Consider the following 13,302-nt stretch of genomic DNA (forward strand, 5'->3'; position numbering starts at 1 on the left):
CCACAACAAAGCTCTTAGGGACCTGCACCTCATAGTTTCTAACTAGCGAGGAAGAAACAGCTGATCTTCAAGTCTAGCACAGCCTTTTTCGCTCCCTTCCGAGGCAGTGCTAAGAGGGGAGGCGAGGTAAACTCTCGTCTAGTGCGAGACCCTCACCTCACCTTAGTAATCATATCAGGTTTGCCCGAGGCGAGGGTTGGTGAGACCCTCGCCTTAGTACCCATGGCAAGTTTCTGAAATCCTTCTCTCCAGCACTTAGAGTAGCATACGCTACTGGGTCTCGCAGGGAAGGAGATTGCTGGTGGTTTATAATTCTCGTTCACCGAGTCTCACTGGCATTCACGGGCGCTTGCCAGTGCTTTGCGGACGCTCGCCACCGTTTGCGGACGCTCGCCACCGTTTGTGGACGCTCGCCACCGTTTGTGGACGCTCGCCACCGTTTGTGGACGCTCGCCACCGTTTGTGGACGCTCGCCAGCAGTTGCTGGCAATCCTATAAGAACCTGCCTAGTGTTTGTGTTCTTTGTGTACTGGAACAATAAACCCTTCATGCAAGACTTCGCTTCTGCATGGGTAACTCGGCCCTGATAAGTTTTACGTAACTACAGACATTCCTTAAAACTATAAAAGACTGAAACAGACTCCTGTGGCACATGCACTCTCGACCAAGGCAAAACCTCTGGGCTATGGCTACAAGTACGGTTTACTATGAATAGTTCGAGTCAGCTGCATGCGTCAGTTTGTCCCTGGACTCGATAAGTTCCCGTTAGACATCGAGTTTCGTGAAATATAATCCTTCTGAGTTGTTTTCTTTGGCTTTGTTGCCCGACGAAATGGAGAGCTGTTTAAAGCACCAGCACAATGGGCTTGTGATATATGTCCTTATAAGGTTATTATTTCAAACCTGTAGTCCCAAGGGAAAATTAGTTTCTGCTTACGTTTATGAATGATAGCAAGCCCCCATACACAAGGTGGCCATACGAATATTGTCAGCTTCTCAATACGTTTACGAACATTAGCAAGCCCAGCCCACAAGGCAGGCAGGCAAACAACGGAGATATGACGCTACACTACCTGTATTTGTTGTTTTTGTGGGCGCATGCGCTCGCGTCTTAAAAGTATACCACAGCTAATCGATGATTGAATTCCTTGGTCAATAATGTAGCGATTCATTGCACATAAATTATTCCCGTAAATGGGCTCAGACTCTTTAAACGTTTACCTAGAGGCAAAGAGGTTACGTATGCGCTGCCACAGACGGACACGCGCATATGCGGGCAAGCGATCTTTCTGCCAACGAGGACTATAGACTATCTTACAATTAGATCTCCGTTTTAGTAAATCATTAGTGTTGATGGTTATATTCCTTATATGAATCCAGTTTATGCATTACTCTTCCTTCCTGTAACCAGACATAATAGATATGTGGTCTCCCTACATCCCAGGCAGTTCCTTCCTAACTTCTGATCATAGGTCTTAGTTTTGAAAAAAAAACTGACACCAGAAACTTCAGGTAAGCAAATCTGTTTGAAAGGGAAAATTAGAAACTTATTCCAATTTTGCAGATTGGAGACAAAAAAATACAAACATTTTCGTTGCTCATAGGAAGGAGGACGTCTCAGTTATGAACGTTATCAATGCTTTTCAACCGAGTTCCGGACTCTGCTAATAAATTGGGCTACGCCCATATGTTCGTCTGCCTCTCTAGTCTGTGTTATGTATCCGTAGATGGACTTATGCCTACATTACCTGTCCAACAATAGATTGAACATACGTCTCAATCTTACCTTTGAGAAGAAGTTATGTGCGATCGGGCGTTACTGACAGGTCTCCTGCTCGAAAGCCATCAGTAAGGAGATTCGCTTTCATAACATCTTACTCTAAGGAGTACTGGCTACCCCAGTTAACTGGTTTGTAACATATGTACTCGGCTTACTCCCATTGCGTTGGTGGGAGTTGGAGAAAATTCTCCCCCTCTCTCTTCATAGCAGGTGCGTGCAACCAGTTGCACGTCTTGACATCAACTTGAGATTTTACTTGCTACGCAATCTCTAAATCCCTCGGGAGGAACCGAGGAGAATATCAAGTTTGCTTGTTCCACTCATGGAACTTGCTAACCGTTGGGGGATTGGTACAATAGGCATAATTAAGGGGTATTTTTGACATCCTAGTTGGTATTGGTTGACCAGGATGTCGAGAGACCTTCCCATTTCCAATGATGAAGTGGGGGTGTTGATTTTTCCTCACAGGTGCTGGTACACCCTGTCTCTCGCAGTCTTAATAGCCAGTTATGAGCGAAACCTTCTCCTGGAGGAGAGCAGAAAGCTGCCCTCCAGGCTGCTGCCGAAGACATTTCGTAGGAAAATACCCTGGTCCATCCTACTCGTGCGTTAAAACACTCTAGTTACGCAAGGAAATCTTGTGCAGTGTTGCGCACCCACTCTCCGAGCAAGGTGGGCAGATGAGCTCATCTGCCTGACTAAAAGAGGCAACTCACTTCTGCTGCACGGAGTGCTTTCTTGTACGAGTTTTTTTCACCAAGACCTGCACACACCAGAAGCATGTTCCGGTATAAAGGTGAGTTCTATGTCGCGGTACCTGGGCAAGTTGAAAAAGGCCTGCACGGATAGATGTGTTGCCTTTGAGAACTGGGAAAAGCGCACAAACCAGTGCGCAGTTCACAGGTCTCAAATTGCGGTTGGGCGAACTGGAAGGAGCGAGCTCTACCATTTTTACTTCACAATCATGGACACGCCCCTCGCAAGTGCACACAGGTAGCAATTACCTTAAGAACTGAGATGGCTCGTTTTCCCAGCTCTCACGTCATGAGCACATGCTCTCGGCAGGACAAACTAGAAGAGGTGGCGCAAGCTAGCGCACCTTGCCAACCCTCGCCTTGTCAACGCTCACCCTTGTGAAGAGGAATGGCAGGTAGCCTTCCCTTCACAGATCGACCATCCTCAGACTGTTCCACCTTTGGTCAAGACCACACTAGGCAAGGTCTTTCTGTCAGGGCATCAAGTACTGGCAGAGCTTTCTCATGAGAGGTAAATTGCTAGCACCAGTAGCAAAACGGCTGGGGCATCTAACATTCCTTGAGAAGTTAGTGCCCCACAGCTGGCACCACATACGGTCTCTATTGTGACAGCTGATGACCTTCCGGTCTCAGCATAGAGACCCACCAAATACCCTAGTACCGATGGCACCTGAACAGAAGAGACGTCAGGGGAGTAGATCTGTCTGTCCCTGGATTTGTTGGTCTTCACAGATGCGTTAAAAGAATAGGGGTGGGTTGTCATCCGTTACACCTGACAGCATCCGGCCTTTGGTCCGAATCCGAAAGGCGTGGGCCCATAACCTTCTGGAAAGGAGGACAATCTACCTGACCCTAGTACTTCCATCAGCTCCTTTCAGGGTATTACGTAGTGCTTATGAGTGTCAACACTACAGTTGTGTCCAGCTGAAACAAACACGGTGAGACCTTTTCACAGCATCTATGCCTGCTAGCTGTGAAAATCATCAGGTGGATGGAAGAAAAGTTGATAGCCTTATCAGCTCGCGCAAGAAGAACGTACTGGTGGACAATCTGAGCAGGAGTGCTCAGATAGTTGGCTCCTAATGGACAATCAACCTGTCCATGACATCCCTCAACCGGAACTTCCGGTGTACTGCTCACAAGTACTGGAACCACAAGCGTTCTTGCAGGACACTTTTCAACATTTGTGGGATAAGATTGCAAATCTAGCAATGACCATAGCTCCACTGCGGCAGCATGCAGAATGGTTTCTGGACCTTCTGCATCTGCTCATAGAGGCACTAAGAGAGTTCCCTCCACTTCCCAAGCGATACCATCGCCATGTCTTCACACCTGAAGGGCTATCCAGCAACTACTCACAAGAGAGGTTTTTTGAAGTCAGTTGCTAGCCACATGGCAAGATACTTCTGGGAGTTGATGTCTGCCGTGTATCAGTCAAAGTGGTCCGTCTTTTGTGGTGGGTGTCTTTCCACTCAGTACCTATATTCCAGCAGTTGTGGGGTTTTTACTGTACCTCAGGGTGGGAAAACTCCACAAAGTGTCGGTGGGGAAAGGTTTTCGTTCAGCCTTGAACATGTTCTTCGAACTGAATCGAGTTAACATTTCCTCCTGGACGGAATTGTCACTCCTCATGTGGAACTTTGATCGTTTCTGTCCTCAGGCGAAAGTTAGACTACCTCTTTGAAATATTGTGAGGGTCTTACGTTCATGGAAAGAAGCCCCTTATTACAGTGAACCCTCGTTTATCGCGGTAGATAGGTTCCAGTCGCGGCCGCGATAGGTGAAAATCCGCGAAGTAGTGACACCATATTTACCTATTTATTCAACATGTATATTCAGACTTTTAAAACCTTCCCTTGTACGTAGTACTGTTAACAAACTACCCTTTAATGTACAGAACACTTAATGCATGTACTACAGTACCCTAAACTAAAACAGGCACAAATATTAAAGGTGATTTTATATCATGCATTTCCTAAACATGCTAAAAAGCACGATAAAAAATGGCAACCAATGTTTTGTTTACATTTATCTCTGATCATAATGTAGAAACAAACTGGAGGTAGAGCTTTGCTTATTACCCAGACATATTTCCCATACTTTTCCCTTAGAACTACATCACATCTTCCTACTTTGTGTGTGTGTGTGTATATATATTATATATATATATTATATATATATATATATATATATATATATATATATATATATATATATATATATATATATATATATATATATATATATATATATATATATATATATATATATATATATATATATATATATATATATATTTATATGTATACACATATACATACCTACATATATACATAAATACATGCATACATATATATATATATACATATATATATATATATATATATATATATATATATATTACTGTATATATATGGGTTATGGAAAAAATCCGCGAAGTGGTGAATCCGCGATGGTCGAACCGCGAAGTAGCGAGGGTTCACTGTAGACTCTACGTCAAGCCTTGGATAAAGACTTGACTTTAAAGATGGTTTTCTTTTGGCCCTGACATGTGCTGGTAGAGTCAGCAAGCTGCATGGTCTTTCCCCTTAGAGGGGATGGTTGGCAAGTCACTCGGTTTCATCCCCAAGTTTGTTGCAAAGACTCAAAATCTCAAAATTCGTTCTTAGCGATTCCTAGATTCGGGCCCTTTCGGATTGGGAGTCTGTGATCGGTAACAGACAATACTGATTAATTGTTACTGTGTCCTGTAAGGACGATGAGGTTATATCTCACAAGGATGAGGAGAACTCGACCCATGATCATCAAGCTATTCGTCACCACGGGGAAGACTTAAGAGGAGAATCACAAAGAACTCAATCTCCTCTTGGATCAGGCGAGTAATAGAAAGGGCACGGGCCTCAGACACCTCGACGACAGGTAGACGTCCCCGAGCCCATGATGTCAGGAGTAAGCACTTCCCACTGCATTCCAAAAGAATTTTTCTGTTCAGCAGGTACTTCAAGCAGGCAGGGGGAAACATCAAACAATGTTCACCTCCTGCTATCTGTAAGACATAACCCATAGCAACCTAGACACATTCTTAAAAGGTCCTTTGGTGGTTGCTCATAACGTGATCTAAACACCTCGGCTACCTTGTGGGACAAGTATCAGAGGTTTGAGGGTGGAGATTACCTGCGAAGTAAGTCTAGGATGAATATGGCTGTGACTGGCCACTTCCTAATTCATCTTCCCCTCTCTTGGGGCGCAGCATTTGGGGATCCCTGCTCAGCTAACCTCATTCTTCTGTGGGTGAGTGTCTTTGGACAATCTCATACAGTACATATATATATATATATATATATATTTTATGTCCTCGTCCTTCTGTCAGGGGGAAGCGGGAAGAAATTACATTAGTAGAGGGCAAGGCCCGAATAGCTATGATGTATGTTCCAACAGATTAATTCCTTATTCCCAGCAATGATTTCCTTGGCTGTTATTCTGCGAGGATAACATGGTGCAGGATCCCCCAAGGTATCACCATACAGAGGCCTTCCTGGGACAGTTGCCAGCCAATTGGTTTTGGACTTTCACCCACTTAAAGGCGAGTTTCCACAGTAAAGAGCGGAAGGTTTGTATTTTGCGCCGGAACAAATGCTAATGCTGGTGGGGGTGGCAGGGTTAACCTACGCTCCCCCCCCCCCCCCACTAATTAGCAGTTGGTAGTTACACCCTAACAAAAAACTTGTAAGGCTAGTTTCAGCCTCGGCAAAATAGTACCTCACAGTAAAGAGCTGCATGTATGTATTTCTAGGAAAAATACAAATTACTTCCAAATTTGTCATATGAAGCTCAATTAATATCTAAAACTAGAGATCAGCAGATGAAATCAAAAGAAGTGTATTAAATAGCCCAGCCTACTGTCGAACATGTATTCAAGAAATTTATAGATTTTATTTTGTGTGTAATACTGTATTTGTTTTTAAGAAAACATAGAAAGATTTTTTTTCTTCTGTTATATGTGTATATTGCATAGCACCTCTGAAAGAGATAGAGAAATTCTAAAACAGGATTATTAAATATGATAATGCATAGTTGATACAGTTATGTATATCAGGTAAAATACAGTTTATTTAGTTAGAATGTGAACAAAGTTTTTGACTTACCATGTATTCTTTGGAGAAAAATTTGTTTCGTATGCATGAATTTTATGTATGTGGTCGTTTTCATAAACTAATTTGTCGTGGATAACTATATTGACTATAATGTATATAATATAAATTTAAATTTTTTTTTTTTTTTTTTTTCAAGACACTTCCCAGTTGCAGTAAAGTAATATAGGTTATACAGTATTTTAATTTTTTCCTTTTTTTTAAGATTTCTTCCAGATGTTTCTGTTGACTGGATTAATATAGCTTTCTTGGTAGTATTTTATTTCAGTAAGATGTGGGAAAGTTACATTAATTTGAAATGTAACTGTACCTTGTTTGTCATAGTTAACTAGTTTGGCTTAACTATCTTGTTAGTTTTTCATTAATTCTCGTTAGGTTTCAAAGTGAACCGTTCTAAGTATTCTTTATTACTTTCCAGCAAATAGAAGAAGTACGTCAAGTTGGATCATACAAGAAGGGCACAATGATGACAGGGCATAATGTGGCTGATATCGTGGTTATTCTCAAAACACTTCCCACCAAAGAAGCAGTTGAAGCGCTAGGGAAGAAAGTGTGCGACGACCTCAGAACGCAGGAACCCCATGAAGGTGATTATTTTATGTGCATATAGTTGTATCTAGTATTGAGCAGTTGCCCATTAGTTTAAGTATTGTGAAGTTATATACAGTATTTTGTTTTTAAGAAGAGTACCTTATTATTTAGATTTTGAATTATGTTAATAGAATTTTATCCTGAAATTCATTATGAAGGGACCATTAAAGGATAAATCTCATTGTCGCTACTAAGATTTCAGTTGTTGATTTGTCATTACTAAGGTTTTTTTTTTTTTTTTTTGTCAGGACTGATCTATAGCTAATGAACTTGTCATGGTTTTGCATGTGATTATGCTAAGTGGTTTCTATGAGTAAGGCAAAACTTAATGGGTTGATATTCTTGCCACGTGTTAACTTCATGTCTGGTGGGAGTCTGATGTACTCTCTTAGGCTAGTAATTTATGCAGAATATCAGTACAGTACTGGGTAGCCTCTCTCTGAAGAGTGAATTTTATAATGTTATAAAGCTAGGTATTTTATTGTAAGTACAGAAGCATCATCATATTGGTGTTAAAAGTAATGGCATTTCTGTAATTACACCAGACCATTCCTGCAAGATGTCCAACTAATTTTTATAAGATACTGTTATAATGAAAATGTCACAGTAGTTTCCTCAGTAGGTTTTCAATTCTTTATGAAGAGATCAAAATTGGTCTCATAAAGATACCAGATGAAGCAAAACTATATTGAACCTAGAGCTATGAGAATGCAATACTCACCGGTTATACTTGAAGGTTTTAGGCATGGATTTATACAACTACTGTATATTGAAAAATTACCTGGTTTACCGATTTGTATCACCCTTACTTGGGCCAACCTCCGCTAGATTGGTTGCAGTTAGATGGAGGACAGGATCTTTCCTCCCTCCTTCATAGCAGAAGTGTGCAATCAGTTGCGCGTCTTCATATTAACTCGAGATGTTCTCTTACTAAGCAATCTCTCGATCCCTCGGGATGAACTGAGAAACGTTGACTTTCACCTGAGAGTCAGGGCCACTTGTTCCACTCAAGGGAAATTACTAGCCCTTAAGGAAGGAAACAAAAATCGCAAACTCTGGGAATTGTTGACCACTCTACGAGGTAATTGATTGACCATGTAATCTTCATTAACTTGCCCCAAGAGTATATACGTTTCGCCAACCTGACCGATCACATGACAATCACGATCGCGAGCGAGGTGCTCATGATCGCAAAGCTTTGCTCTCCATTACAAGGAAGTCTATCACTCTGATCGCCGGATTGTCGACCTCTGATCAACAGCTCTCCGAACACAGATCGTCACCTTACCATCGCTGATTGTCAGCTCTACGATCGCCAATCGTTAATTTTAGTTCAGCTATCGGCAGATTACTGATCATATCATGTTGCCAATTGTTCAACACCCAATCGTCGATCACTAGCTTGTCAGTTGCCAATTCTCAGCGCCGATCGTCGAATTGCTGATTACCGAATGTCAACCATTGATTTCCGATCACTGATCTCCGATCATCGATTACTGATCTCCAATCCGATCCCCGATCACTGAAAACCTCCTTTTAGCTACAATTGCTGATTGCCAGCTTGCCGAGTGTCAGCTCGAGGCTCATCGATCGCCGATCATCTAAGATAGTGGGTGGCAGATGAGAACCCCTGCAAAGAGGCCAACCTTCTCGACCCCCCCACTTCGGAACTGATGCTCTTTTTGGATACATCAAAAGATGGTGGGTGGTCCCATATGCCGCCTCAATCCATATCCGTTATTTTGTCCGAATCAGAAAGGTACCAGCGTATAAATCTCTTAGAGAACCATCTAGCAGTAGAAATACTCAGATGGACAGAACACAACTAGCTGTCCCTATCTGCTCACATCATTCCTGGCAACAGGAATGTGTTTACAAACAATCTGAGCAGGGCAACTCAGATAGTGGGCTCCGCATGTTTTTGAATCATCTAGTAGCCAACAAAGTCTTAATTTTGTGGGGTTTCCCAACTATGGACCTGTTCCCAGATCCCAAGGCTCCTGGGCAAGATGCATTCCACCAACGGTGGGACAGCATAGTTCTGTGCGCATTTCCCCCATTCTGTGATGAGAAAGTCCTCAACCAAGTCAAGATAAGCAAGAACTTATCAATGACTCCATTAGCTCCGCTATGGCATCGCTCAGAATGGTTCCCGGACCTTCTGCAGCTTTCGAGGGAATTTCCTCCACGACACAATCTACCCAAACAGCCACATGACAACTTCTTCCACAAAGCCGTAGCTTCGTTTTGATTTGCCGCATGGAAACTGATCACCAACTCCTATCTGAGAGGCTTTTCGCAATGATTTGCAGAAAGGATGTCTATATACCTCAGGCGCTTTTCAGTGTGTCTTCCATGCGAAGTAGTCAGCTTTTTGTGACCGGTGTTGTGGAAGAGGTATCGCTCCCCTCGATGCCTCTATTTTATCAATAGCGGAGATCTTGGTATACCTTCGGGAAGAAATGCTTCTCTCGGTTTTGGCAGTCAAAGCTACCTCTCATCCTTAGGTCTCGCCTTTAAACTGAAAGGAATAGATACTTGATTGTCGTTGGAACTTTCTCTACTCATACAAAGTTATGAGAGGACTTGTCACTAGGCGGTACTTAGCATTACCTCTCCTCAAGGGTACAGCATGTTTTGCCAACCCAGGAGGGTCAAAGGGAGCTCATCAGGATCTCATTCCTGACTGGGACCCACTGAGTCATATCCAGTCATAAGTTTTCCTATAGAATCAGAGCATCCAACCACCTAATGATGACCCTCATAGCTCCACTTTGGCATCAGGCAGAGTGATTCCCAGATCTTTTGTATCGTCTGGGAGATCTCCCGAGAAAGCTACCCCCACAACCCGATCTACTCAAACAACCACACGCGAACATCTTTCAAAGGACGGTTCTGTCTCTACGGCTTCACGCCTGTAGACTATCTAGCATCTCCTCTCTCAGAAAGGATTTTCATACCAGGCTGCAAAGGAATGTCTGGTCACTTATGAAAGTCCTCGATTTTCATACCAGGCTGCAAAGGAATGTCTGGTCACTTATGAAAGTCCTCTGCCTTGGTATACCAGGCAAAATGGAACATCTCTTGTGGTTGGTGCCTGTAATAGTGGAGTTTCTGATTTATCTTCAGGAGGAAACACACCTTTCGGTCTCGGCTGTGAAAGGCTCAGCCTTAAGCCTAGGCTTTAGATTGAATGGAGTGGACCATTCCTCTTCGTTGGAAGTTTCCTTACTCATATGAAGTTATGAGATCTCTTGCCCCCAGTCGGAGATAAGACCTCTTACTTGGTACAGTATGTGGTTCGTGTCCTGAGGCTCTTTAACCCTGGATAGGTACGCTCCTCGGACACCCCTTTAAGGGTATACTCGGTCGCGCGCGACCCCGACTCTGAAAAAAATTCAGGAAACATTTAGTTATGCATCAATCTGTATTGTTTGACTTGCTAAAAATACTTCAAAGAATGCTAAAAACTACTGAAAATATAAATGATACCCATCTACAAAATAACTATTTATTGGAAATATATTAAAAATTTAAGTATACAAAAAAAAGACGTCGTAAATATTCACAAAAAATAGAAATATACATATACACATAAATCCCTTTAGGGACACCTTCTTAGATGGCAAAGCAACAGCGTGTAATTGCTGGAAATGAGTTGGACCCATAGAAGTCAAGATCTGTAATGAGAAAAAAAGGGTAACTTTTTTTGGCCAAAAAAATTTGTCCAAATTTCATGAATTTTTTTGGGTACCCAAATGAAATAGGAAGAGGCTAATTTTTTTTATAGAATAAACTCATATTATCTTAGAACAGAAATACATAATAAAATGTGCACTAAGATGTAATTTACTGTTATATCAGGGGCGAAATCTAAAGGTCATTTTTTGACGGCCTAGTTTCACAATGTAAATTTCTTATGAAAATCATTGTATCTCCTATAAAATATGATATTTATGCATTAAAATATACCAAAATATCACGAATTCTATACAGAACAAGAATATATAGAGATATGCCAACTTACCTTTCGGGTATGTCAACAAAATGGCCGCAGACCGCAACAACTCATACAGCCCAATCTACCACTTGAAATGAAGAATGGGGTTGCAAACTCCATATTATCATCAACATCTCTTTTTAACTCCATTAGAAGTGTGTTGATGACATCCATGCCTAGGGAATACTGCCTGCTGGCCATTATTGAAGATAAATTCAAAATAAATAGAAAAAAATAAAATTTGCAAAAAATAAAAAAAAATCAGAAATTAGCATTTGAGGGAAAATGGACCTCATGGCAATATATGGCATCTAAGCCAAAACCAATGTCATGCAAGTGGTAGACACACCATCCATCCGCACTTTCCAACTATAAAGAACCAAACAAGTATCAACACTGTTCGACAATTTATAATTATGTAATAACTTTGCTGTTTGATCACTTACCCCTATAAAGGTATGTCAGGGTCGAGGTCGACCCCTGGGGGGGTAAAAAAACGGGGGAAGGAGGGAAGTTAGACGAAAATCAGTCCTAAAGCAGACAATGGCATGTAGACTAGTCACCCCTTGCAGGTCGATCACTTCCATATTCGAGACAGCTGATGATTTATGGGGAAAAAACAGGTTTTGAAAATGCTGTAGGGGTCGCATACGACCCATCATACCTTTCCAGGGTTAAAGGACTTCCCTACGAACTATTATGCCATACTGTAATGTCACTGAAGATGCTGTTCCTACTCCCTTTAGTGTCAGCTAAGAGAGTTAGTGAACCACATGGTCTCTCATACAACATTGCCTATTCAAGGGGAAGGGGGGAAGTGACTCTCAACTTTGTCCCTGAGTTCATTGCAAAGACTCAAAATCCAGGGGTACTGGATCCTAGATTCGGGCCCTTTCAGATTATGAGTTTACGTTCTGTAACCAATGATCCAGATCAATTATTACTATGCCCAGTAAGGAGTTTAAGGTACTACTTTAAACGTAGAGCAGCAACCTGGCCCCGACTAATATCGCTATTTGTTAGTTCAGGTAGAACTAAAAGGAGGATCACTAAAAACTCCTATTCAGCTTGAATACCTAAGCTCATTGACTGGGCTATCAATCCTGAATCCTCCGGCTGGAAGAACTAGAGCTCATGATGTCATGGGTATCAGTACATCCCTGGCATTCAAACGCAACTTCTCCATGTTGCAAGTTTTATAAACAGCTGTATATAAGCGTCAAACTACGTTCAAAGCACACTATATACAAGACGTGACCCACAGGATACTCAATACGTTTTCTGTCGGTCCTGTGGTGGCTGCACAACAAGTGGTTTAAAGTACCTCAGGTTCCTTGTTGGATGGGTAGCACTTGGTTGAAGGCATTGGTTACCTGGATTAAGTCTGAGATGAATGAAAGTATATCTGTTTTTTTTCCTTTCTTCACCTTCCCCTCTCTTGGGGTACAGCGCTATGGGTCCTTCTGCAAGCTAGCTTCAGCTCCTTCATGTAGTAACCATTTCCCTTATATAACCTAGAATAATTTATATTGATACACTAGCACTCGCGGGAAGGCAGGGAAGGCATTGAGAAATGTCTATCTTTATGTGTAAGATTCCTGTTTAAAACATTCTTACCTTGACGTTCATTTGCTACATCTCACATCCAGTATTGCTCAGGCCGCTATCATTCTCTTATGTATTGATAAGCGAGGTGGCAAGGTTTCCCTCGATTACAGTCTAATAGGCAAACCCGGGTCAATGGGTATACCAGTAGTTTGACTTATCCAGCCACTTGATCCCCCGACGGAAAGACCTTGCCTAGTGTGGTCTTGACCAAAGGTGGAACAGTCTGAGGATGGTCGATCTGTGAAGGGAAGGCTACCTGCTATTCCTCTTCACAAGGGCGAGCGTTAACAACGTAAGGTTTTGTTAGTTTGGTGAACAAATGAAATTTTTAGAAAATTTTTATTTTTCCCTAACTAATACAAACCTGGAGTTATTTATATAAATTGTCCCGCTATCGCCTATCCCCAATAAGTCCTC

General features: G+C 42.0%; 1 protein-coding gene across 1 annotated transcript in view; it reads left to right on the plus strand.

Annotated features, from left to right (window-relative positions):
* The window catches only part of LOC137627753 (interleukin enhancer-binding factor 2 homolog), a 38,435-nt gene that overhangs the window by 12,616 nt on the left and 12,517 nt on the right, over positions 1 to 13,302 (plus strand). Inside the window, 1 exon segment of the mRNA XM_068359041.1 lies at positions 7,105 to 7,273. Coding sequence (XP_068215142.1) covers positions 7,105 to 7,273 — 169 coding nt within the window.

Source organism: Palaemon carinicauda, chromosome 35 (genome assembly GCF_036898095.1).
Source record: "Palaemon carinicauda isolate YSFRI2023 chromosome 35, ASM3689809v2, whole genome shotgun sequence".
Classification (NCBI taxonomy): Eukaryota; Metazoa; Arthropoda; class Malacostraca; order Decapoda; family Palaemonidae; genus Palaemon; species Palaemon carinicauda.